General features: G+C 47.2%; 1 protein-coding gene across 1 annotated transcript in view; it reads left to right on the top strand.

Annotated features, from left to right (window-relative positions):
• The window catches only part of FBLN2 (fibulin 2), a 51,684-nt gene that overhangs the window by 23,239 nt on the left and 1,205 nt on the right, over positions 1-27,240 (top strand). The window contains exons 4-12 of the mRNA XM_077276931.1: positions 8,652-8,781; positions 9,548-9,734; positions 10,152-10,286; positions 13,065-13,208; positions 13,848-13,976; positions 14,060-14,185; positions 14,354-14,470; positions 24,068-24,196; positions 24,570-24,693. Of these exons, the coding sequence (XP_077133046.1) occupies positions 8,652-8,781; positions 9,548-9,734; positions 10,152-10,286; positions 13,065-13,208; positions 13,848-13,976; positions 14,060-14,185; positions 14,354-14,470; positions 24,068-24,196; positions 24,570-24,693 (1,221 nt within the window). The remainder of the gene's footprint in view (positions 1-8,651; positions 8,782-9,547; positions 9,735-10,151; positions 10,287-13,064; positions 13,209-13,847; positions 13,977-14,059; positions 14,186-14,353; positions 14,471-24,067; positions 24,197-24,569; positions 24,694-27,240) is intronic.

Raw genomic sequence — 27,240 nt, 5'->3', positions numbered from 1 at the left:
CCATCCTGAGCCCCCTAGTTCACTATAGCGCTGTCCATCCTGAGTCTCCTAGTTCACTATAGCGCTGTCCTTCCTGAGCCTCCTAGTTCAGTATAGCACTGTCCATCCTGAGCCCCCTAGTTCACTATAGCGCTGTCCATCCTGAGCCTCCTAGTTCAGTATAGCACTGTCCGTCCTGAGCCTCCTCGTTCACTATAGCGCTCTCCATCCTGAGCCTCCTAGTTCAGTATAGCACTGTCCATCCTGAGCCTCCTAGTTCACTATAGCGCTGTCCATCCTGGGCCTCCTAGTTCACTATAGCGCTGTCCATCCTGAGCCTCCTAGTTCAGTATAGCACTGTCCATCCTGAGCCCCCTAGTTCACTATAGCGCTGTCCATCCTGAGCCTCCTAGTTCAGTATAGCACTGTCCGTCCTGAGCCTCCTCGTTCACTATAGCGCTGTCCATCCTGAGCCTCCTAGTTCAGTATAGCACTGTCCATCATGAGCCTCCTAGTTCACTATAGCGCTGTCCATCCTGAGCCTCCTAGTTCACTATAGCGCTGTCCGTCCTGGGCCTCCTAGTTCACTATAGTGCTGTCCATCCTGAGCCTTTTTAGTCAGTATAGCACTGTCCATCCTGAGCCACCTGATTCAGTATAGAGCTGTCCATCCTGAGCCCCCTAGTTCACTATGGCGCTGTCCATCCTGAGCCAACTGATTCAGTATAGCACTGTCCATCCTGAGCCACCTGATTCAGTATAGAGCTGTCCATCCTGAGCCCCCTCGTTCACTATGGCGCTGTCCACCCTGGGCCTCCTGATTCAGTATAGCACTGTCCATCCTGAGCCATCTGATTCAGTATAGAGCTGTCCATCCTGAGCCCCCGTTCACTATGGCGCTGTCCATCCTGAGCCACCTAGTTCACTATAGCGCTGTCCATCCTGAGCTCCTAGTTCACTATAGCGCTGTCCTTCCTGAGCCTCCTAGTTCAGTATAGCACTGTCCATCCTGAGCCTCCTAGTTCACTATAGCGCTGTCCATCCTGAGCCTCCTAGTTCAGTATAGCACTGTCCGTCCTGAGCCTCCTAGTTCACTATAGTTCCTAAATAAAGAAAAAAAAATATTATTCCCATAAATACATTTCTTTAGCTAAATAAAAAAAAAAACAATAAAAGTACACATATTTAGTATCGCCACGTCCGTAACGACCCGATCTATAAAACTGTCCCACTAGTTAACCCCTTCAGTGAACACCGTAAGAAAAAAAAAAAAAAAACGAGGCAAAAAACAACGCTTTGTTATCATACCACGAACAAAAAGTAGAATAACACGCGATCAAAAAGATGTATATAAATAACCATGGTACCGCTGAAAATGTCATCTTGTCCCGCAAAAAACGAGCTGCCATACAGCATCGTAAGCAAAAAAATAAAAAAGTTATAGTCCTCATAATAAAGCGATGCCAAAATAATTATTTTTTCTATAAAATAGCTTTTATCGTATAAAAGCGCCAAAACATAAAAAAAGATATAAATGAGGTATCGCTGTAATCGTACTGACCCGAAGAATAACACTGCTTTATCAGTTTTACCAAACGTGGAACGGTATAAACGCCTCCCCCAAAAGAAATTCATGAATAGCTGGTTTTTGGTCATTCTGCCTCATAAAAATCGGAATAAAAAGCGATCAAAAACTGTCACGTGTCCGAAAGTGTTACCAATAAAAACGTCAACTTGTCCCGCAAAAAACAAGACCTCACATGACTCTGTGGACCAAAATATGGAAAAATTATAGGTCTCAAAATGTGGAGACGCAAAAACTTTTTTGCTATAAAAAGCGTCTTTTAGTGTGACAGCTGCCAATCATAAAAATCTGCTATAAAAAAAGTTATAAAATTAAATCAAACCCCCCTTCATCACCCCCTTAGCTAGGGAAAAATAATAAATTAAAAAAATGTATTTATTTCCATTTTCCCATTAGGGTTAGGGCTAGGGTTAGGGTTAGGGCTAGGGTTAGGGTTAGGGCTAGGGTTTGGGTTAGGACTAGGGTTAGGGTTGGGGCTAGGGTTGGCGCTAAAGTTAGGGATAGGGCTAGGGTTAGGGCTAGGGTTAGGGCTAGGGTTGGGGCTAGGGTTGGAGCTAAAGTTAGGGTTAGGGTTGGGGCTAAAGTTAGGGTCAGGGTTGGGGCTAAAGTTAGGGTTAGGGTTGGGGCTAAAGTTAGGGTAAGGGTTTGGATTACATTCACGGTTGGGATTAGGGTTGGGATTAGAGTTAGGGGTGTGTCAGGGTTAGGGGTGTGGTTAGGGTTACCGTTGGGATTAGGGTAAGGGGTGTGTTTGGATTAGGGTTTCAGTTATAATTGGGTGGTTTCCACTGTTTAGGCACATCAGGGGCTCTCCAAACGCGACATGGCGTCCGATCTCAATTCCAGCCTATTCTGCGTTGAAAAATTAAAACAGTGCTCCTTCCCTTCCAAGCTCTCCCGTGCGCCCAAACAGGGGTTTACCCCAACATATGGGGTATCAGCGTACTCAGGACAAATTGGACAACAACTTTTGGTGTCCAAGTTCTATTGTTATCCTTGGGAAAATAAAAATTTGTGGGAAAAAAATATTTTTTATTTTCACGGCTCTGCATTATAAACTGTAGTGAAACACTTGGGGGTTCAAAGTTCTCACAACACATCTAGATAAGTTCCTTGGGGGGTCTAGTTTCCAATATGGGGTCACTTGTGGGGGGTTTCTACTGTTTGGGTACATCAGGGGCTCTGCAAATGCAACGTGACGCCTGCAGACCAATCCATCTAAGTCTGCATTCCAAATGGCACTCCTTCCCTTCCGAGCTCTGCCATGCGCCCAAACAGTGGTTCCCCCCCACATATGTGGTATCAGCGTACTCAGGACAAATTGGACAACAACTATTGGGGTCCAATTTATCCTGTTACCCTTGTGAAAATACAAAACTGGGGGCTAAAAAATCATTTTTGTGAAAAAAAAATATATATTTTCACGGCTCTGCGTTATAAACTGTAGTGAAACACTTGGGGGTTCAAAGCTCTCAAAACACATGGTGTCACTTGTGGGGGGTTTTAATGTTTAGGCACATCAGGGGCTCTCCAAACGTGAGATGGTGTCCCATCTCAATTCCAGTCAATTTTGCATTGAAAAGTCAAACGGCGCTCCTTCCCTTCCGAGCTCTGCCATGTGCCCAAGCAGTCGTTTACCCCCACATATGGGGTATCAGCGTACTCAGGACAAATTGCACAACAATTTTTGGGGTCCAATTTCTTCTCTTACCCTTGGGAAAATAAAAAACTGGGGGCGAAAATATCATTTTTGTGAAAAAATATGATTTTTTATTTTTACGGCTCTGCATTATAAACTTCTGTGAAGCACTTGGTGGGTCAAAGTGCTCACCACACATCTAGATAAGTTCCTTAAGGGGTCTACTTTCCAAAATGGTGTCACTTGTGGGGGGTTTCAATGTTTAGGCACATCAGGGGCTCTCCAAACGCAACATGGCGTCCCATCTCAATTCCAGTCAATTTTGCATTGAAAAGTCAAATCACGCTCCTTCCCTTCCGAGCTTTGCCATGCGCCCAAACAGTGGTTTACCCCCACATATGGGGTATCAGCGTACTCAGGACAAATTGTACAACAACTTTTGGGGTCCATTTTCTCCTGTTACCCTTGGTAAAATAAAACAAATTGGAGCTGAAATAAATTTTGTGTGAAAAAAAGTTAAATGTTCATTTTTATTTAAACATTCCAAAAATTCCTGTGAAACACCTGAAGGGTTAATAAACTTCTTGAATGTGGTTTTGAGCACCTTGAGGGGTACAGTTTTTAGAATGGTGTCACACTTGGGTATTTTCTATCATATAGACCCCTCAAAATGACTTCAAATGTGATGTGGTCCCTAAAAAAAAATGGTGTTGTAAAAATGAGAAATTTCTGGTCAACTTTTAACCCTTATAACTCCCTAACAAAAAAAAATTTTGGTTCCAAAATTGTGCTGACGTAAAGTACACATGTGGGAAATGTTATTTATTAAGTATTTTGCATGACATATCTCTGTGATTTAAGGGCATAAAAATTCAAAGTTGGAAAATTGCGAAATTTTCAAAATTTTCGCCAAATTTCCGTTTTTTTTCACAAATAAACGCAAGTTATATCGAAGAAATTTTACCACTATCATGAAGTACAATATGTCTCGAGAAAACAATGTCAGAATCGCTAAGATCTGTTGAAGCGTTCCAGAGTTATAACCTCATAAAGGGACAGTGGTCAGAATTGTAAAAATTGGCCCGGTCATTAACGTGCAAACCACCCTCGGGGCTTAAGGGTTAAGCATCGTTGGCCATCCCTGGCCGAGTACCACAGGTGGCGTCATGAACATTACTACATTAGACTTTATTTCCACTTCCATTCATCCCTTTAACTGGACGCCCAGGGCCACGGACCGGGTCACTGCCGCCGTGACTTCCCCTTTAAGAACTGTGCCGACCCAGTACCAAGTATCCCACGGTCCTAGTGGGCGTTCCATCTACACGGACCTCTGCAGATATTCAGCACCTGGAGAACAGATGGAAAGACTGATGAAAAATGACAACATTGTGTCCACTGACACCTATGAACTATGACGGTTTTAGTTAGCTCCGCCCATTATGTCACAGCTCCTCCCACTTAAAGACACAGGACTCAATTTTTTAAGACACTTCTAATCTGACAACAGCGCCTTTCACGTTTTATTTCGTGAAGAATCGAGGCCACGTTCCCTTGTATACAGAATCATGTCAGACATGAAAGACCAAACTGTACTGTAAGCTTCCATTAACCCGGCATCTGACGGTCCAGGGCTTATAGGGACAGACTTTAAGTTGGCATTGGATTTTGCATTCTTTAAAGGAGTCCCTTCCATTTGATTATCCGGAATGTCTGATAATCCGGCGTCTTTAAGGTTCTGTAGTTATAGAGGAGGATGAATACTAATTCTTATATTGACCCTTTGTGTCTGTGGGCACTTTACATAGTATGTTGTCAGTATAGAATTTCACATTAAGGGCGGCGACGTCTGCTCCAATGTTTCGTCACTGGGATTAAACCCAGATGTGAGAGCTGCGGTGGATCCTGAGCTGAGATCTACAGGGGGAATCCACCATCTGCAGCTCCGTGCCCTAAAGGGACACACTGCCCCACACGATACAATGTAGCCATATAGAGACAGTAGTTCTGTAGGGGCTGCTAAAGATGGGGCCCCCATATAGCCATGAGAACACCCCTTTAACTGGCAGTGGTAAAAAGAATCTGGTGACAGCGAGAAGAGATATCCAAAGTGGTTATTCGCTGGTGCACTGAGACTTATAGAAAGTTGTAGAACTTTTCACTGTACAAAGATGACATTTTGTTGGACACCGGCCCTTTATAAAGTAGCCATGATGGGGGGTCCTACTGGCCCAGGTGGTTAAACCTGTAAAAACACAGAACTTTATGAGAAGTGAACAAACACGACCAAATTCTAGCATTACTGAAAACTGTTCTAAGACGGCGACTGAATAATATCGTCCTGTCTGAATCTGCGCCATTGGCTGAGGACTGCGGTGGTCTCACGCTCTCCGGCAGCGACCGCTCAGCTGCTATGGGGGTTTCTGCAGCATCTGGCTGGGAGCTGAGATGGTAAAAACAGCTGCACTCCCAGGCTTCGTTTCCATGGTGGTTGTATGGGGCCCCTCACTGGAGGGGCCAATGTGGAAAATGCAGAGAAGTAAGGAAGAGTTATCATAGGGACGCGCCACTCTGCATAGATTTCATAGAATGCAACAAAGAAGAGCGGAGTTATCAGAGAAATCAATAAAATACTAATCACTGGGAATAGTTCTGATAGAAGTGGCCCCTGATCTCCGGCAGTGACCTGAGCAGGCAGATAGGGGGCGCCTGACTCCAGACTCCTGGGACACAAGAGGAGCTACAGGGAATAGTGTCTCCTTCCACATCTGTCCAGCAGTAGATCCCAAAGCTTCATCCAGTAGTGCCGTAAAGAAATTGTTACTTCAGCGACTCCTGAGCCGTAGACAACGACCGTCCGCAGGTGTCCAGATATCAGATCCGCCAGATTTCATGAATGAACAAATCCCTGGGATATTCTCAATCACGTTTTCCCCTTGGATGTTAATAACATTACAGCATGAAATACAAGAACTGCCAAACAGTGACACATTGTAACAGAGAACGTCCGGAAACAAAGCCAAGAAGTCTCATCTACATAATGAAAAAGTGACCAAATATGAAGGAATCCTGATAACGAGCCAGAACAAGGACGAGCGGAAATAAATAGGGGCAGTATTATAGTAGTTATATTCTTGTACATAGGAGCAGTATTATAGTAGTTATATTCTTGTACATAGGAGCAGTATTATAGTAGTTATATTCTTGTACATAGGGGCAGTATTATAGTAGTTATATTCTTGTACATAGGGGACAGTATTATAGTAATTATATTCTTGTACTTTGAGGCAGTATTATAGTAGTTATATTCTTGTACATAGGGGCAGTATTATAGTAGTTATATTCTTGTACATAGGAGCAGTATTGTAGTAGTTATATTATTGTACATAGGAGGCAGTATTATAGTAGTTATATTCTTGTACATAGGAGCAGTATTATAGTAGTTATATTCTTGTATATAGGAGCAGTATTATAGTAGTTATATTCTTGCACATAGGGGCAGTATTATAGTAGTTATATTCTTGTACATAGGGGCAGTATTATAGTAGTTATATTCTTGTACATAGGGGCAGTATTATAGTAGTTATATTCTTGTACATAGGGGCAGTATTATAGTAGTTATATTCTTGTACATAGGGGCAGTATTATAGTAGTTATATTCTTGTACATAGGGGCAGTATTATAGTAGTTATATTCTTGTACATAGGAGCAGTATTATAGTAGTTATATTCTTGTACATAGGGGCAGTATTATAGTAGTTATATTCTTGTACATAGGGGCAGTATTATAGTAGTTATATTCTTGTACACAGGGGGCAGTATTATAGTAGTTATATTCTTGTACATAGGGAGCAGTATTATAGTAGTTATATTCTTGTACATAGGGGCAGTATTATAGTAGTTATATTCTTGTACATAGGGGCAGTATTATAGTAGTTATATTCTTGTACATAGGGGCAGTATTATAGTAGTTATATTCTTGTACATAGGAGCAGTATTATAGCAGTTATATTCTTGTACATAGGGGCAGTATTATAGTAGTTATATTCTTGTACATAGAGGCAGTATTATAGTAGTTATATTCTTGTACATAGGAGCAGTATTATAGTAGTTATATTCTTGTACATAAGAGCAGTATTATAGTAGTTATATTCTTGTACATAGGAGCAGTATTATAGTAGTTATATTCTTGTACATAGGAGCAGTATTATAGTAGTTATATTCTTGTACATAGGAGTAGTATTATAGTAGTTATATTCTTGTACATAGGGGCAGTATTATAGTAGTTATATTCTTGTACATAGGAGCAGTATTATAGTAGTTATATTCTTGTACATAGGGGACAGTATTATAGTAATTATATTCTTGTACTTTGAGGCAGTATTATAGTATTTATATTCTTGTACATAGGGGCAGTATTATAGTAGTTATATTCTTGTACATAGGAGCAGTATTATAGTAGTTATATTATTGTACATAGGAGGCAGTATTATAGTAGTTATATTCTTGTACATAGGAGAAGTATTATAGTAGTTATATTCTTGTACATCGTAGCAGTATTATAGTAGTTATATTCTTGTATATAGGAGCAGTATTATAGTAGTTATATTCTTGTACATAGGGGCAGTATTATAGTAGTTATATTCTTGTACATAGGGGCAGTATTATAGTAGTTATATTCTTGTACATAGGGGGCAGTATTATAGTAGTTATATTCTTGTACATAGGGGCAGTATTATAGTAGTTATATTCTTTTACATAGGGGCAGTATTATAGTAGTTATATTCTTGTACATAGGAGCAGTATTATAGTAGTTATATTCTTGTACATAGGAGCAGTATTGTAGTAGATATATTCTTGTACGTAGGAGGCAGTATTATAGCAGTTATATTCTTGTACATAGGGGCAGTATTATAGTAGTTATATTCTTGTACATAGGGGCAGTATTATAGTAGTTATATTCTTGTACATAGGGAGCAGTATTATAGTAGTTATATTCTTGTACATAGGGGCAGTATTATAGTAGTTATATTCTTGTACATAGGGGCAGTATTATAGTAGTTATATTCTTGTGCATAGGAGCAGTATTATAGTAGTTATATTCTTGTACATAGGGGCAGTATTATAGTAGTTATATTCTTGTACATAGGGGCAGTATTATAGTAGTTATATTCTTGTACATAGGGGCAGTATTATAGTAGTTATATTCTTGTACATAGGAGCAGTATTATAGTAGTTATATTCTTGTGCATAGGAGCAGTATTATAGTAGTTATATTCTTGTACATAGGGGCAGTATTATAGTAGTTATATTCTTGTACATAGGGAGCAGTATTATAGTAGTTATATTCTTGTACATAGGGGCAGTATTATAGTAGTTATATTCTTGTACATAGGGGCAGTATTATTGTGGTTTCATATCTTAAGTAGTTAATCTCTCACATTTGCAGGCTGGCGGAGCGGCAATGCTGTATTTCTTACATTAAGGATAACTCTTGTATTTCTGGGATGATTGCCGCCAAAGAACATGGAGTCTGTCTTCATCCAGAGAACGATCTCTGTGAAAGGTCGCACTTCAAGGTGAGTTACAGTGTAGTGTGTATGGAGGCGTCGGACAGCTGATCATTGGGGGAGATGTGTATCGGGCAGGGCCTGTCTGGTCATGGGCCGCCTTGTCTGCTATGTTATTAGCAGAATCTGTGTTCTCAGGACCCCCATACTGTTATAAGAGTAGTGATGGAGCACAATGTCGCTGACTCTGTCACTTACCCCAGCAGCCATGGGGATCATTAGAAATATTGATCTTGTCGAAAATCTTCCTTTCCTCCATGCAGAGTAATATTAGTGATATATTCCATCTGGTTCATGGGGACGGGGACAACTTGGGCCTGTGTGATGTCAAATGCCAGGACTGAATTTCAGCCCCAGTCCGTACCTGGTATCGGGTAGGTCTGATTTTGGACTGACGATCGTTTTGCTCTTCCGATGTCAAGCAGAGATGTCTGTTGCTTTCTTGTACAGAACACAGGAGCACTCGGCCTAATGAAGATCATGTTGTAACATTGATACAAGCGGCTCCATAGATAAATCTAATGATCACAGGAGGACATGCTATGATATAGTGCAGCGCTGCCTGGTGGCCATCAGTGACACTGCAGCACATGGAGACAGGAACCATCATCCTGCGCTCCCCTGGGTTCTGCCTCATCCTCCAGAAATCTAAGTTTCCTCTACAGCTTTTAGGACACCACAATCCCCCCAGGAGCAGGGACTTGAACCGTTAGTTCCCCTTCTCCAGGGATCCGCGTTAATGTTCCTTTGTCCTTCCCTCCTTGTTACATTGTAGCTTTGCTGTGACTGTTGTTCGCTGGGACTGAAGATCCAGAAGGAAGGAGATTCCTGTGAGTCCAACCTGAACCTGGGCTACCCCTGTAACCACATGATGATGCTGTGCTGCAATGGAGAAGAGCAGTTACTTCCTCCAGAAATCAAACTTCTGGCCAAATCCGAACCAACACCAGAACCTAAAAAAGGCAAGTATCCAACACCCCCCAATGATATACGTGTATTAAAATAGTTAAAAGAAGTAAGTTTGCACATAATTATGATAATAATCTAACATTGTGTGTCTACAGCTCCCATGCAGAGTGATGTATTTCCATGGTAACGGACTACAGCAATCCTTGTGTTTGTTCCTGCAGTCACTGGTCACTTTCTTTCTTCTACTGTCTTTAGGTTATTAAGAAAACAAGTGTAAGGATTAGATACAATTCTGTTACCATGGAGACACATAAACCTGCAGAGGAATTTCTGTGCCATATTCTACAGCAAATGTTTGTAGCAAAATGAAGTTCTCGCCTCAGTCCCCACCGCTCACAAAATGTCAAAAGTGCAACAATCAGGAAAGACATTGTATCTAAATCCCCCAATCTTGTCATCCCCGGGTGCAGATGTCGATGAGTGCAGCCTGAATACGCACACCTGTGGCAGAGGCGAGCGCTGCGTGAACACGGCGGGGTCGTTTGTATGCGCCGTGGACATGACGTGTGACAGCGGGTTCACCCTGGATGACGGAGTATGTCAAGGTGAGAATTTACCATTGAAATACTGCGAAGGGTTAATAAAAGTTATCAGAACATCAGGCTGTGAACAAAGCTTCATCCTGAAGAGCTGTGGAGTAGGACTATGTTCCCACGGTGAGGCCAGGAGGGTCCTTCATGGTGCAGATTTTCTGCCTCCATTAACTAAAATACGCAACCTAAAAAAATCACCAAGAATTAATTGTGGGATCTCTGCTTGCTGTCGGGGGATATATTCATTGTGGGATCGTAGCCTAAAGATCTCTGCTTGCTGACAGGAGAGATATTCATTGTGGGATTGTAGCCTAAAGATCTCTGCTTGCTGTCTAGGAGAGATATTCATTGTGGGATCGTAGCCTAAAGATCTCTGCTTGCTGTCGGGGGAGATATTCATTGTGGGATCGTAGCCTAAAGATCTCTGCTTGCTGTCGGGGGAGATATTCATTGTGGGATCGTAACCTAAAGATCTCTGCTTGCTGACAGGAGAGATATTCATTGTGGGATCGTGGCCTAAAGATCTCTGCTTGCTGTCTGGGAGATATTCATTGTGGGATTGTAGCCTAAAGATCTCTGCTTGCTGACAGGAGAGATATTCATTGTGGGATCGTAGCCTAAAGATCTCTGCTTGCTGTCTGGGAGATATTCATTGTGGGATTGTAGCCTAAAGATCTCTGCTTGCTGACAGGAGAGATATTCATTGTGGGATTGTAGCCTAAAGATCTCTGCTTGCTGTCGGGGAAGATATTCATTGTGGGATCGTAGCCTAAAGATCTCTGCTTGCTGACAGGAGAGATATTCATTGTGGGATTGTAGCCTAAAGATCTCTGCTTGCTGTCTGGGAGATATTCATTGTGGGATTGTAGCCTAAAGATCTCTGCTTGCTGACAGGAGAGATATTCATTGTGGGATCGTGGCCTAAAGATCTCTGCTTGCTGTCGGGGGAGATATTCATTGTGGGATTGTAGCCTAAAGATCTCTGCTTGCTGACAGGAGAGATATTCATTGTGGGATTGTAACCTAAAGATCTCTGCTTGCTGACAGGAGAGATATTCATTGTGGGATCGTAACCTAAAGATCTCTGCTTGCTGACAGGAGAGATATTCATTGTGGGATCGTGGCCTAAAGATCTCTGCTTGCTGTCGGGGGAGATATTCATTGTGGGATCATAGCCTAAAGATCTCTGCTTGCTGTCGGGAGAGATATTCATTGTGGGATCATAGCCTAAAGATCTCTGCTTGCTGTCTGGGAGAGATATTCATTGTGGGATCGTGGCCTAAAGATCTCTGCTTGCTGTCGGGGGAGATATTCATTGTGGGATCGTGGCCTAAAGATCTCTGCTTGCTGTCGGGGGAGATATTCATTGTGGGATCGTAGCCTAAAGATCTCTGCTTGCTGTCTGGGGAGATATTCATTGTGAGATCGTAGCCTAAAGATCTCTGCTTGCTGTCGGGAGAGATATTCATTGTGGGATCGTAACCTAAAGATCTCTGCTTGCTGTCGGGGGAGATATTCATTGTGGGATCGTGGCCTAAAGATCTCTGCTTGCTGTCGGGGGAGATATTCATTGTGGGATCGTAGCCTAAAGATCTCTGCTTGCTGTCTGGGGAGATATTCATTGTGAGATCGTAGCCTAAAGATCTCTGCTTGCTGTCGGGGGAGATATTCATTGTGGGATCGTAGCCTAAAGATCTCTGCTTGCTGACAGGAGAGATATTCATTGTGGGATTGTAACCTAAAGATCTCTGCTTGCTGACAGGAGAGATATTCATTGTGGGATCGTAACCTAAAGATCTCTGCTTGCTGACAGGAGAGATATTCATTGTGGGATCGTGGCCTAAAGATCTCTGCTTGCTGTCGGGGGAGATATTCATTGTGGGATCATAGCCTAAAGATCTCTGCTTGCTGTCGGGAGAGATATTCATTGTGGGATCGTGGCCTAAAGATCTCTGCTTGCTGTCGGGGGAGATATTCATTGTGGGATCGTGGCCTAAAGATCTCTGCTTGCTGTCGGGGGAGATATTCATTGTGGGATCGTAGCCTAAAGATCTCTGCTTGCTGTCTGGGGAGATATTCATTGTGAGATCGTAGCCTAAAGATCTCTGCTTGCTGTCGGGAGAGATATTCATTGTGGGATCGTAACCTAAAGATCTCTGCTTGCTGTCGGGGGAGATATTCATTGTGGGATCGTGGCCTAAAGATCTCTGCTTGCTGTCGGGGGAGATATTCATTGTGGGATCGTAGCCTAAAGATCTCTGCTTGCTGTCTGGGGAGATATTCATTGTGAGATCGTAGCCTAAAGATCTCTGCTTGCTGTCGGGGGAGATATTCATTGTGGGATCGTAGCCTAAAGATCTCTGCTTGCTGTCGGGGGAGATATTCATTGTGGGATCGTAACCTAAAGATCTCTGCTTGCTGTCGGGGGAGATATTCATTGTGGGATCGTAACCTAAAGATCTCTGCTTGCTGTCGGGGAGATATTCATTGCGCACACTCATATGTTATAGATCTAGCTCTGCCATCGCAGCTGGTGGTTGTCACAATGTATCAGAGTAAATAATAATAATGACGTGTATAATATTTTGTTACAATGTATCACTGTAGATGATTTCCTGCCCTGGAAATATTTGGGACAGGGGTTTGAGAAAATTAAGAGACCTCTAGAAATAGTGTGCCCCCCGTTGGGCTTTGCTCTGGGCCCCTCTCCTGTGTGTGGCCCTGTGGGGCCCCGGCCAGAGCTGTCACTGGTGTCTTGTGAATCCTGGACTGACTTTCCTATTCTTTCAGACATTAACGAATGCTCGTCCAGCCCGGCCGCCTGCAAACAAGGATTCACCTGTATTAACACCCTGGGGTCGTACGTGTGCCAGCGGAAACACCTGAACTGCAACCGAGGGTACAAGGCCAACCAGAACGGGACCACGTGCATTGGTGAGGAGGGTCGTACAGTACTAAGCCAGCCATCGAGTCCTCCTCTAGTCCTGGGCCCCAGGGTAGACCCTGTGCCAGCGGCCCCTCAGCCCCCACAGCCCCCGGCAGGCACCAGCGCTCCACAATCCCCCCTCTCCTATTACTGGAAGCTCAACCTTGCTGTCATTGAATAGACATATTCTTTCCAGCTGAGGGCTTGTGACATTCGCATTTAGTAGACAATCGGCAGAACACATCTTTCTTCTGTACTGATCATTTGTTACAATGTATCAGTGCAGGTGTAATTATTAGACCCATTTTCATACCATTGGGGTTAGGGTTAGGGTTTGTGTGGTGCTTAACCCTAACCCTTTCAGTCCTTTGTAAAGTGTCTGGACATGAAGCCCCCCCTGAAGAGCTCCTGGGGGTCCAGTCTCTCTGAGCGCAGGGCAGTCATATCATTGGTGCAACCTGTGCAGCTAAACAAGGGCCCTGAGTTCAGGGGCCACATCCACCTGCAGAACAGATGGAGCTATTGGATGCACATGGCTCGTAGTACAGGGGTCCCTGGTGCCTGGTCCGCCAGTATCCGAGCTGATCAGATGTGGCCCCCCAGGTGCCCGGTAGACTTCGATGTCACATTATGTCCCTTCATTGCAGACATTGATGAATGTGCCGGGGGGGCACACAACTGCTCGGCTGAACAGGCCTGCCACAATGTCGCTGGGTCGTATCGCTGTGACTGTAAGGCCGGGTATCGCTTTGACACGTTCCGGCGGAGATGTCTCGGTGCGTAATATGCAGAATATTATTATAGTCTCGTATAATCTCCAACACTTGTGTCTTCAGCGTCTCCTGTCCCATCTTTTCAGACGTCAATGAGTGCTGGGTGTATCCGGGGAGAATGTGTCACCACACGTGTGAGAATACGGTGGGCTCTTACCGCTGCTCCTGCTTCGCCGGCTTCCGCCTGGGGCAGGACGGGAAACATTGTGAAGGTAAAACTGCACTGCCATTCACTGTGTGTCAGTCTACACTGCAGTCCTGTCATTCTGTTCATGAACCCAAGCTCAGGGGCCATAGGCAGTCTGTAGACTCAGGACCACCCATGGAGCGCGGTCTATTCAGGATGATTGTGCACCAGACCTGTGATTGTTTATCTGCAGATGTAAATGAGTGTGAGCAGAACCCGTGTAACCAGGAGTGCACCAACATCTACGGCTCCTACCAGTGTTACTGCAAGGAGGGCTACAAGCTGGGAGACGACGGCGCCACCTGCGAAGGTAACATGGGCGAGAGACACTGGGGCACTGTGTGCTGCTGTTATTGGGGCACTGTGTGCTGCTGTTATTGGGGCACTGTGTGGAGCTTTTATTGGAGCACTGTGTGCTGCTGTTATTGGGGCACTGTGTGGTGCTGTTATTGGGGCACTATGTGGAGCTGTTATTGGGACACTGTGTGCTGCTGTTATTGGGGCACTGTGTGGAGCTGTTATTGGGGCACTGTGTTCTGCTGTTATTGGGGCACTGTGTGCTGCTGTTATTGGGGCACTGTGTGCTGCTGTTATTGGGGCACTATGTGGTGCTGTTATTGGGGCACTATGTGGTGCTGTTATTGGGGCACTATGTGGTGCTGTTATTGGGGCACTGTGTGCTGCTGTTATTGGGGCACTGTGCTGCTGTTATTGGGGCACTGTGTGGTGCTATTATTGGGGCACTGTGTGCTGCTGTTATTGGGGCACTGTGTGCTGCTGTTATTGGGGCACTATGTGGTGCTATTATTGGGGCACTGTGTGCTGCTGTTATTGGGGCACTGTGTGCTGCTGTTATCGGGGCACTGTGTGCTGCTGTTATTGGGGCACTATGTGGTGCTGTTATTGGGGCACTATGTGGTGCTGTTATTGGGGCACTATGTGGTGCTGTTATTGGGGCACTGTGTGGTGCTGTTATTGGGGCACTGTGTGGTGCTGATATTGGGGCACTGTGTGCTGCTGTTATTGGGGCACTGTGCTGCTGTTATTGGGGCACTGTGTGCTGCTGTTATTGGGGCACTATGTGGTGCTGTTATTGGGGCACTATGTGGTGCTGTTATTGGGGCACTGTGTGCTGCTGTTATTGGGGCACTGTGTGGTGCTGTTATTGGGGCACTGTGTGGTGCTGTTATTGGGGCACTGTGTGGTGCTGATATTGGGGCACTGTGTGCTGCTGTTATTGGGGCACTGTGTGGTGCCGTTATTGGGGCACTGTGTGCTGCTGTTATTGGGGCACTGTGTGGTGCCGTTATCGGGGCACTGTGTGCTGCTGATATCGGGGCACTGTGTGCTGCTGATATTGGGGCACTGTGTGCTGCTGTTATTGGGGCACTGTGTGCTGCTGATATTGGGGCACTGTGTGCTGCTGTTATTGGGGCACTGTGTGCTGCTGCTATTGGGGCACTGTGTGGTGCTGTTATTGGGGCACTGTGTGCTGCTGTTATTGGGGCACTGTGTGCTGCTGCTATTGGGGCACTGTGTGCTGCTGTTATTGGGGCACTGTGTGCTGCTGTTATTGGGGCACTGTGTGCTGCTGTTATTGGGGCACTGTGTGCTGCTGTTATTGGGGCACTGTGTGGTGCTGTTATTGCGACACTGTGTGGTGCTGTTATTGGGGCACTGTGTGCTGCTTTTATTGGGGCACTGTGTGCTGCTGTTATTGGGGCACTATGTGGTGCTGTTATTGGGGCACTGTGTGGTGCTGTTATTGGGGCACTATGTGGTGCTGTTATTGGGGCACTGTGTGCTGCTGTTATTGGGGCACTATGTGGTGCTGTTATTGGGGCACTGTGTGGTGCTGTTATTGGGGCACTATGTGGTGCTGTTATTGGGGCACTGTGTGCTGCTGTTATTGGGGCACTGTGTGGTGCTGTTATTGGGGCACTGTGTGCTGCTGTTATTGGGGCACTATGTGGTGCTGTTATTGGGGCATTGTGTGCTGCTGTTATTGGGGCACTGTGTGGTGCTGTTATTCTGGCACTGTGTGGTGCTATTATTGGGGCACTGTATGCTGCTGTTATTGGGGCACTATGTGGTGCTGTTATTGGGGCACTGTGTGGTGCTGTTATTGGGGCACTGTGTGGTGCTGTTATTGGGGCACTGTGTGCTGCTGATATTGGGGCACTGTGTGCTGCTGTTATTGGGGCACTGTGTGGTGCTGTTATTGGGGCACTGTGTGGTGCTGTTATTGGGGCACTGTGTGGTGCTGTTATTGGGGCACTGTGTGCTGCTGTTATTGGGGCACTGTGTTCTGCTGTTATTGGGGCACTGTGTGGTGCTGATATTGGGGCACTGTGTGGAGCTGTTATTGGGGCACTGTGTGGTGCTGTTATTGGGGCACTGTGTGGAGCTGTTATTGGGGCACTGTGTGGTGCTGTTATTGGGGCACTGTGTGGTGCTGTTATTGGGGCACTGTGTGGTGCTGTTATTCGGGCACTGTGTGGTGCTATTATTGGGGCACTGTGTGCTGCTGTTATTGGGGCACTATGTGGTGCTGTTATTGGGGCACTGTGTGGTGCTGTTATTGGGGCACTGTGTGCTGCTGTTATTGGGGCACTGTGTGGTGCTGTTATTGGGGCACTATGTGGTGCTGTTATTGGGGCACTGTGTGGAGCTGTTATTGGGGCACTGTGTTCTGCTGTTATTGGGGCACTGTGTGCTGCTGTTATCGGGGCACTGTGTGCTGCTGTTATCGGGGCACTATGTGGTGCTGTTATTGGGGCACTATGTGGTGCTGTTATTGGGGCACTGTGTGCTGCTGTTATTGGGGCACTGTGTGCTGCTGTTATTGGGGCACTATGTGGTGCTGTTATTGGGGCACTACGTGGTGCTGTTATTGGGGCACTATGTGGTGCTGTTATTGGGGCACTGTGTGCTGCTGTTATTGGGGCACTGTGCTGCTGTTATTGGGGCACTGTGTCTGCTGTTATTGGGGCACTGTGTGCTGTTGTTATTGGGGCACTGTGTGGTGCTGTTATTGGGGCACTGTGTGGAGCTGTTATTGGGGCACTGTGTGCTGCTGTTATTGGGGCACTGTGTGCTGCTGTTATCGGGGCACTGTGTGCTGCTGTTATTGGGGCACTATGTGGTGCTGTTATTGGGGCACTATGTGGTGCTGTTATTGGGGCACTGTGTGCTGCTGTTATTGGGGCACTGTGTGGTGCTGTTATTGGGGCACTGTGTGGTGCTGTTATTCTGGCACTGTGTGGTGCTATTATTGGGGCACTGTATGCTGCTGTTATTGGGGCACTATGTGGTGCTGTTATTGGGGCACTGTGTGGTGCTGTTATTGGGGCACTGTGTGCTGCTGATATTGGGGCACTGTGTGCTGCTGTTATTGGGGCACTGTGTGGTGCTGTTATTGGGGCACTGTGTGGTGCTGTTATTGGGGCACTGTGTGGTGCTGTTATTGGGGCACTGTGTGCTGCTGTTATTGGGGCACTGTGTTCTGCTGTTATTGGGGCACTGTGTGGTGCTGATATTGGGGCACTGTGTGGAGCTGTTATTGGGGCACTGTGTGGTGCTGTTATTGGGGCACTGTGTGGAGCTGTTATTGGGGCACTGTGTGGTGCTGTTATTGGGGCACTGTGTGGTGCTGTTATTGGGGCACTGTGTGGTGCTGTTATTCGGGCACTGTGTGGTGCTGTTATTCGGGCACTGTGTGGTGCTATTATTGGGGCACTGTGTGCTGCTGTTATTGGGGCACTATGTGGTGCTGTTATTGGGGCACTGTGTGGTGCTGTTATTGGGGCACTGTGTGCTGCTGTTATTGGGGCACTGTGTGGTGCTGTTATTGGGGCACTATGTGGTGCTGTTATTGGGGCACTGTGTGGAGCTGTTATTGGGGCACTGTGTTCTGCTGTTATTGGGGCACTGTGTGCTGCTGTTATCGGGGCACTGTGTGCTGCTGTTATCGGGGCACTATGTGGTGCTGTTATTGGGGCACTATGTGGTGCTGTTATTGGGGCACTGTGTGCTGCTGTTATTGGGGCACTGTGTGCTGCTGTTATTGGGGCACTATGTGGTGCTGTTATTGGGGCACTACGTGGTGCTGTTATTGGGGCACTATGTGGTGCTATTATTGGGGCACTGTGTGCTGCTGTTATTGGGGCACTGTGCTGCTGTTATTGGGGCACTGTGTGCTGCTGTTATTGGGGCACTGTATGCTGTTGTTATTGGGGCACTGTGTGGTGCTGTTATTGGGGCACTGTGTGGAGCTGTTATTGGGGCACTGTGTGCTGCTGTTATTGGGGCACTGTGGGCTGCTGTTATCGGGGCACTGTGTGCTGCTGTTATTGGGGCACTATGTGGTGCTGTTATTGGGGCACTATGTGGTGCTGTTATTGGGGCACTATGTGGTGCTGTTATTGGGGCACTGTGTGCTGCTGTTATTGGGGCACTGTGTGCTGCTGTTATTGGGGCACTACATGGTGCTGTTATTGGGGCACTACGTGGTGCTGTTATTGGGGCACTATGTGGTGCTGTTATTGGGGCACTGTGTGCTGCTGTTATTGGGGCACTGTGCTGCTGTTATTGGGGCACTGTGTGCTGCTGTTATTGGGGCACTGTGTGCTGCTGTTATTGGGGCACTATGTGGTGCTGTTATTGGGGCACTGTGTGCTGCTGTTATTGGGGCACTATGTGGTGCTGTTATTGGGGCACTGTGTGGTGCTGTTATTGGGGCACTGTGTGGTGCTGTTATTGGGGCACTATGTGGTGCTGTTATTGGGGCACTGTGTGCTGCTGTTATTGGGGCACTATGTGGTGCTGTTATTGGGGCACTGTGTGGTGCTGTTATTGGGGCACTATGTGGTGCTGTTATTGGGGCACTGTGTGCTGCTGTTATTGGGGCACTGTGTGGTGCTGTTATTGGGGCACTGTGTGCTGCTGTTATTGGGGCACTATGTGGTGCTGTTATTGGGGCACTGTGTGCTGCTGTTATTGGGGCACTGTGTGGTGCTGTTATTGGGGCACTGTGTGGTGCTGTTATTCTGGCACTGTGTGGTGCTATTATTGGGGCACTGTATGCTGCTGTTATTGGGGCACTATGTGGTGCTGTTATTGGGGCACTGTGTGGTGCTGTTATTGGGGCACTGTGTGGTGCTGTTATTGGGGCACTGTGTGCTGCTGATATTGGGGCACTGTGTGCTGCTGTTATTGGGGCACTGTGTGGTGCTGTTATTGGGGCACTGTGTGGTGCTGTTATTGGGGCACTGTGTGGTGCTGTTATTGGGGCACTGTGTGCTGCTGTTATTGGGGCACTGTGTTCTGCTGTTATTGGGGCACTGTGAGGTGCTGATATTGGGGCACTGTGTGGAGCTGTTATTGGGGCACTGTGTGGTGCTGTTATTGGGGCACTGTGTGGAGCTGTTATTGGGGCACTGTGTGGTGCTGTTATTGGGGCACTGTGTGCTGCTGTTATTGGGGCACTATGTGGTGCTGTTATTCGGGCACTGTGTGGTGCTATTATTGGGGCACTGTGTGCTGCTGTTATTGGGGCACTATGTGGTGCTGTTATTGGGGCACTGTGTGGTGCTGTTATTGGGGCACTGTGTGGTGCTGTTATTGGGGCACTGTGTGCTGCTGATATTGGGACACTGTGTGCTGCTGTTATTGGGGCACTGTGTGGTGCTGTTATTGGGGCACTGTGCTGCTGTTATTGGGGCACTGTGTGCTGCTGTTATTGGGGCACTGGGCTCTGCTGTTATTGGGGCACTGTGTGGTGCTGATATTGGGGCACTGTGTGGAGCTGTTATTGGGGCACTGTGTGGTGCTGATATTGGGGCACTGTGTGGAGCTGTTATTGGGGCACTGTGTGGTGCTGTTATTGGGGCACTGTGTGGAGCTGTTATTGGGGCACTGTGTGGTGCTGTTATTGGGGCACTGTGTGGTGCTGTTATTGGGGCACTGTGTGGAGCTGTTATTGGGGCACTGTGTGGTGCTGTTATTGGGGCACTGTGTGGTGCTGTTATTGGGGCATTGTGTGGTGCTGTTATTGGGGCACTGTGTGCTGCTATTGGGGCACTGTGTGCTGCTGTTATTGGGGCACTGTGTGGTGCTGTTATTGGGGCACTGTGCTGCTGTTATTGGGGCACTGTGTGCTGCTGTTATTGGGGCACTGTGTGGTGCTGTTATTGGGGCACTGTGTGGTGCTGTTATTCGGGCACTGTGTGGTGCTATTATTGGGGCACTGTGTGCTGCTGTTATTGGGGCACTATGTGGTGCTGTTATTCGGGCACTGTGTGGTGCTATTATTAGGGCACTGTGTGCTGCTGTTATTGGGGCACTATGTGGTGCTGTTATTGGGGCACTGTGTGGTGCTGTTATTGGGGCACTGTGTGGTGCTGTTATTGGGGCACTGTGTGCTGCTGATATTGGGACACTGTGTTGCTGTTATTGGGGCACTGTGTGGTGCTGTTATTGGGGCACTGTGCTGCTGTTATTGGGGCACTGTGTGCTGCTGTTATTGGGGCACTGTGTTCTGCTGTTATTGGGGCACTGTGTGGTGCTGATATTGGGGCACTGTGTGGAGCTGTTATTGGGGCACTGTGTGGTGCTGATATTGGGGCACTGTGTGGAGCTGTTATTGGGGCACTGTGTGGTGCTGTTATTGGGGCACTGTGTGGAGCTGTTATTGGGGCACTGTGTGGTGCTGTTATTGGGGCACTGTGTGGTGCTGTTATTGGGGCACTGTGTGGAGCTGTTATTGGGGCACTGTGTGGTGCTGTTATTGGGGCACTGTGTGGTGCTGTTATTGGGGCATTGTGTGGTGCTGTTATTGGGGCACTGTGTGCTGCTATTGGGGCACTGTGTGCTGCTGTTATTGGGGCACTGTGTGGTGCTGTTATTGGGGCACTGTGCTGCTGTTATTGGGGCACTGTGTGCTGCTGTTATTGGGGCACTGTGTGCTGCTGTTATTGGGGCACTGTGTGCTGCTGTTATTGGGGCACTGTGTGGTGCTGTTATTGGGGCACTGTGTGCTGCTGTTATTGGGGCACTATGTGGTGCTGTTATTGGGGCACTGTGTGGTGCTGTTATTGGGGCACTGTGTGGTGCTGTTATTCGGGCACTGTGTGGTGCTATTATTGGGGCACTGTATGCTGCTGTTATTGGGGCACTATGTGGTGCTGTTATTGGGGCACTGTGTGGTGCTGTTATTGGGGCACTGTGTGGTGCTGTTATTGGGGCACTGTGTGCTGCTGATATTGGGGCACTGTGTGCTGCTGTTATTGGGGCACTGTGTGGTGCTGTTATTGGGGCACTGTGTGGTGCTGTTATTGGGGCACTGTGTGGTGCTGTTATTGGGGCACTGTGTGCTGCTGTTATTGGGGCACTGTGTTCTGCTGTTATTGGGGCACTGTGTGGTGCTGATATTGGGGCACTGTGTGGAGCTGTTATTGGGGCACTGTGTGGTGCTGTTATTGGGGCACTGTGTGGAGCTGTTATTGGGGCACTGTGTGGTGCTGTTATTGGGGCACTGTGTGGTGCTGTTATTGGGGCACTGTGTGGTGCTGTTATTCGGGCACTGTGTGGTGCTGTTATTGGGGCACTGTGTGCTGCTGTTATTGGGGCACTATGTGGTGCTGTTGTTCGGGCACTGTGTGGTGCTATTATTGGGGCACTTTGTGCTGCTGTTATTGGGGCACTATGTGGTGCTGTTATTGGGGCACTGTGTGGTGCTGTTATTGGGGCACTGTGTGGTGCTGTTATTGGGGCACTGTGTGCTGCTGATATTGGGACACTGTGTGCTGCTGTTATTGGGGCACTGTGTGGTGCTGTTATTGGGGCACTGTGCTGCTGTTATTGGGGCACTGTGTGCTGCTGTTATTGGGGCACTGTGTTCTGCTGTTATGCTGTTATTGGGGCACTGTGTGGTGCTGATATTGGGGCACTGTGTGGAGCTGTTATTGGGGCACTGTGTGGAGCTGTTATTGGGGCACTGTGTGGTGCTGATATTGGGGCACTGTGTGGAGCTGTTATTGGGGCACTGTGTGGTGCTGTTATTGGGGCACTGTGCTGCTGTTATTGGGGCACTGTGTGCTGCTGTTATTGGGGCACTGTGTGCTGCTGTTATTGGGGCACTGTGTGGGGCTGATATTGGGGCACTGTGTGGAGCTGTTATTGGGGCACTGTGTGGTGCTGTTATTGGGGCACTGTGTGGAGCTGTTATTGGGGCATTGTGTGCTGCTGTTATTGGGGCACTGTGTGGAGCTGTTATTGGGGCACTGTGTGGTGCTGTTATTGGGGCACTGTGTGGAGCTGTTATTGGGGCACTGTGTGGTGCTGTTATTGGGGCACTGTGTGGAGCTGTTATTGGGGCATTGTGTGCTGCTGTTATTGGGGCACTGTGTGGAGCTGTTATTGGGGCACTGTGTGGTGCTGTTATTGAGGCACTGTGTGGTGCTGTTATTGGGGCATTGTGTGCTGCTGTTATTGGGGCACTGTGTGGTGCTGATATTGGGGCACTGTGTGGAGCTGTTATTGGGGCACTGTGTGCTGCTGTTATTGGGGCACTGTGTGGAGCTGTTATTGGGGCACTGTGTGGTGCTGATATTGGGGCACTGTGTGGAGCTGTTATTGGGGCACTGTGTGGAGCTGTTATTGGGGCACTGTGTGCTGCTGTTATTGAGGCACTGTGTGGTGCTGATATTGGGGCACTGTGTGGAGCTGTTATTGGGGCACTGTGTGGTGCTGTTATTGAGGCACTATGTGGAGCTGTTATTGGGGCATTGTGTGCTGCTGTTATTGGGGCACTGTGTGGTGCTGTTATTGGGGCACTGTGTGCTGCTGTTATTGGGGCACTGTGTGGTGCTGTTATGGGCACTGTGTGCTGCTGTTATTGGGGCACTGTGTGGAGCTGTTATTGGGGCACTGTGTGGAGCTGTTATTGGGGCATTGTGTGCTGCTGTTATTGGGGCACTGTGTGGTGCTGATATTGGGGCACTGTGTGGAGCTGTTATTGGGGCACTGTGTGGTGCTGTTATTGGGGCACTTTGTGGAGCTGTTATTGGGGCACTGTGTGGTGCTGTTATTGGGGCACTGTGTGGTGCTGTTATTCGGGCACTGTGTGGTGCTATTATTGGGGCACTGTGTGCTGCTGTTATTGGGGCACTATGTGGTGCTGTTATTCGGGCACTGTGTGGTGCTATTATTGGGGCACTGTGTGCTGCTGTTATTGGGGCACTATGTGGTGCTGTTATTGGGGCACTGTGTGGTGCTGTTATTGGGGCACTGTGTGGTGCTGTTATTGGGGCACTGTGTGGTGCTGTTATTGGGGCACTGTGCTGCTGTTATTGGGGCACTGTGTGGTGCTGTTATTGGGGCACTGTGTTCTGCTGTTATTGGGGCACTGTGTGGTGCTGATATTGGGGCACTGTGTGGAGCTGTTATTGGGGCACTATGTGGTGCTGTTATTCGGGCACTGTGTGGTGCTATTATTGGGGCACTGTGTGCTGCTGTTATTGGGGCACTATGTGGTGCTGTTATTGGGGCACTGTGTGGTGCTGTTATTGGGGCACTATGTGGAGCTGTTATTGGGGCACTGTGTGGAGCTGTTATTGGGGCACTGTGTTCTGCTGTTATTGGGGCACTGTGTGGTGCTGATATTGGGGCACTGTGTGGAGCTGTTATTGGGGCACTGTGTGGTGCTGTTATTGGGGCACTGTGTGGAGCTGTTATTGGGGCACTGTGTGGAGCTGTTTTTGGGGCACTGTGTGATGCTGTTGTTGGGGCACTGTGTGCTGCTGCTGTTGTTGGGGCACTGTGTGCTGCTGTTATTGGGGCACTGTGTGCTGCTGTTATTGGGGCACTGTGTGATAAAGCACAATAACCAATGATCTTTCTATTCCAGATATTGATGAATGTCGACAGAGTATCGGCTCTCTGTGCACATTTGCCTGTGTCAACACGCCAGGAAGTTACCAGTGTGCGTGCCCAGAGCATGGATACACCATGGCAGCCAATGGGCTAACGTGCAAAGGTAAAATGTAACTAAATTAAATTTTCAGTGGTCCTGACATTCACATGTCTTATACATAGTATCCACTAACAACAAACACCCAGATAGAAGAATCTGCCATGACCGCACCCCAAACCTCCCAATAAGAATTACATAGACTGCAGCTCCATCTACTGGATAATGTCATGTAGCGCAGAAAAATCAACTTTACTGAAACATTTCATGCTCTGACCAGTATGAATTATTCTTGGAATCTTCTTGCTTTCGTTCTGAGCATCTGTTTAGTTTTGATTATTCTGCCTGTAAATAGGATTTTAGCGCTTAGCGTAACATTTTCATTAATTTGTTTAAACTACAAAGTTACATTGATGTTAAACTTCTTTTTCTTGGTCAGACATTGATGAGTGTGAAATCGGGACCCACAACTGCTCAACGTCAGAGGAATGTTACAACATCCAAGGAAGTCACAAGTGTTTGTCCTTTGACTGTCCGGAAAATTACCGAAGAGTCTCCAACATGTAAGTTTTATACACCGAAATGTAATTTATATATTAGTGACATCAATGTACATAGAAAGTAGGCAATAAACTCATCAGTGGTGGCTGCAGACAGGATCTTATCATGTATTTCTGTATACAGGGAGCTCCCCCTAGTGGTGACTGCAGACAGGATCTTATCATGTATCTCTGTATACAGGAAGCTCCCCCTAGTGGTGACTGCAGACAGGATCTTATCATGTATCTCTGTATACAGGAAGCTCCCCCTAGTGGTGGCTGCAGACAGGATCTTATCATGTATCTCTGTATACAGGGAGCTCCCCCTAGTGGTGGCTGCAGACAGAATCTTATCATGTATCTCTGTATACAGGGAGCTCCCCCTAGTGGTGGCTGCAGACAGGATCTTATCATGTATCTCTGTATACAGGGTGCTCCCCCTAGTGGTGACTGCAGACAGGATCTTATCATGTATCTCTGTATACAGGGAGCTCCCCCTAGTGGTGGCTGCAGACAGGATCTTATCATGTATCTCTGTATACAGGGAGCTCCCCCTAGTGGTGGCTGCAGACAGGATCTTATCATGTATCTCTGTATACAGGGAGCTCCCCCTAGTGGTGGCTGCAGACAGGATCTTATCATGTATCTCTGTATACAGGGAGCTCCCCCTAGTGGTGACTGCAGACAGGATCTTATCATGTATCTCTGTATACAGGGAGCTCCCCCTAGTGGTGGCTGCAGACAGGATCTTATCATGTATCTGTATACAGGGAGCTCCCCCTAGTGGTGACTGCAGACAGGATCTTATCATGTATCTCTGTATACAGGGAGCTCCCCCTAGTGGTGGCTGCAGACAGGATCTTATCATGTATCTCTGTATACAGGGAGCTCCCCCTAGTGGTGACTGCAGACAGGATCTTATCATGTATCTCTGTATACAGGGAGCTCCCCCTAGTGGTGGCTGCAGACAGGATCTTATCATGTATCTCTGTATACAGGGAGCTCCCCCTAGTGGTGACTGCAGACAGGATCTTATCATGTATCTCTGTATACAGGGAGCTCCCCCTAGTGGTGGCTGCAGACAGGATCTTATCATGTATCTGTATACAGGGAGCTCCCCCTAGTGGTGGCTGCAGACAGGATCTTATCATGTATCTCTGTGTACAGGGAGCTCCCCCTAGTGGTGGCTGCAGACAGGATCTTATCATGTATCTCTGTACACAGGGAGCTCCCCCTAGTGGTGACTGCAGACAGGTTCTTATCATGTATCTCTGTATACAGGGAGCTCCTCCTACTGGTGACTGCAGTCAGGATCTTATCATGTATCTCTGTATACAGGGAGCTCCCCCTAGTGGTGACTGCAGACAGGATCTTATCATATATCTCTGTATACAGGGAGCTCCCTCTAGTGGTGGCTGCAGACAGAATCTTATCATGTATCTCTGTATACAGGGAGCTCCCCCTAGTGGTGACTGAAGACAGGATCTTATCATGTATCTCTGTATACAGGGAGCTCCCTCTAGTGGTGGCTGCAGACAGAATCTTATCATGTATCTCTGTATACAGGGAGCTCCCCCTAGTGGTGACTGCAGACAGGATCTTATCATGTATCTCTGTATACAGGGAGCTCCCCCTAGTGGTGACTGCAGACAGGATCTTATCATGTATCTCTGTATACAGGGAGCTCCCCCTTGTGGTGGCTGCAGACAGAACCTTATCATGTATCTCTGTATACAGGGAGCTCCCCCTAGTGGTGGCTGCAGACAGGATCTTATCATGTATCTCTGTATACAGGGAGCTCCCCCTAGTGGTGACTGCAGACAGGATCTTATCATGTATCTCTGTATACAGGGAGCTCCCTCTAGTGGTGGCTGCAGACAGGACCTTATCATGTATCTCGGTATACAGGGAGCGCCTCCTACTGGTGACTGCAGACAGGATCTTATCATGTATCTCTGTATACAGAGAGCTCCCCCTAGTGGTGGCTGCAGACAGGATCTTATCATGTATCTCTGTATACAGGGAGCTCCCCCTAGTGGTGGCTGCAGGCAGGATCTTATCATGTATCTCTGTATACAGGGAGCTCCCCCTAGTGGTGGCTGCAGACAGGATCTTATCATGTATCTCTGTATACAGGGAGCTCCCCCTAGTGGTGGCTGCAGGCAGGATCTTATCATGTATCTCTGTATACAGGGAGCTCCCCCTAGTGGTGGCTGCAGACAGGATCTTATCATGTATCTCTGTATACAGGAGTCTCTCATATGGATCCTTGACTTTCCGATTCACAGATTTACCTTGATAAAGGCCCAAATGACCGAAACATTGGCTTGTTTGTTTTTTTTTGTGAACACAATCTCTTTTTTGAATACGTCTCATATCCTTATTTAATTTGCTATTTTTGTGTGCTGAAGTATTTTCTATATACAGGGAGCTCCCCTTAGCGGTAGCAGCAGACACAATGTTATACTATATTTCCATGTCTTTTCGGGGAATTTGGAGCTCTGGATCAAGAAATTGAGCTCTAACAGCAGTATAGATATATTAGATAATCAATTAGCACATTTTGTCTTT

The sequence above is a fragment of the Ranitomeya variabilis genome, chromosome 8 (assembly GCF_051348905.1).
Source record: "Ranitomeya variabilis isolate aRanVar5 chromosome 8, aRanVar5.hap1, whole genome shotgun sequence".
Classification (NCBI taxonomy): domain Eukaryota; kingdom Metazoa; phylum Chordata; class Amphibia; order Anura; family Dendrobatidae; genus Ranitomeya; species Ranitomeya variabilis.
Note: the sequence above shows the minus strand (reverse complement) of the source record. Positions and strands in the feature narration are given on the sequence as shown.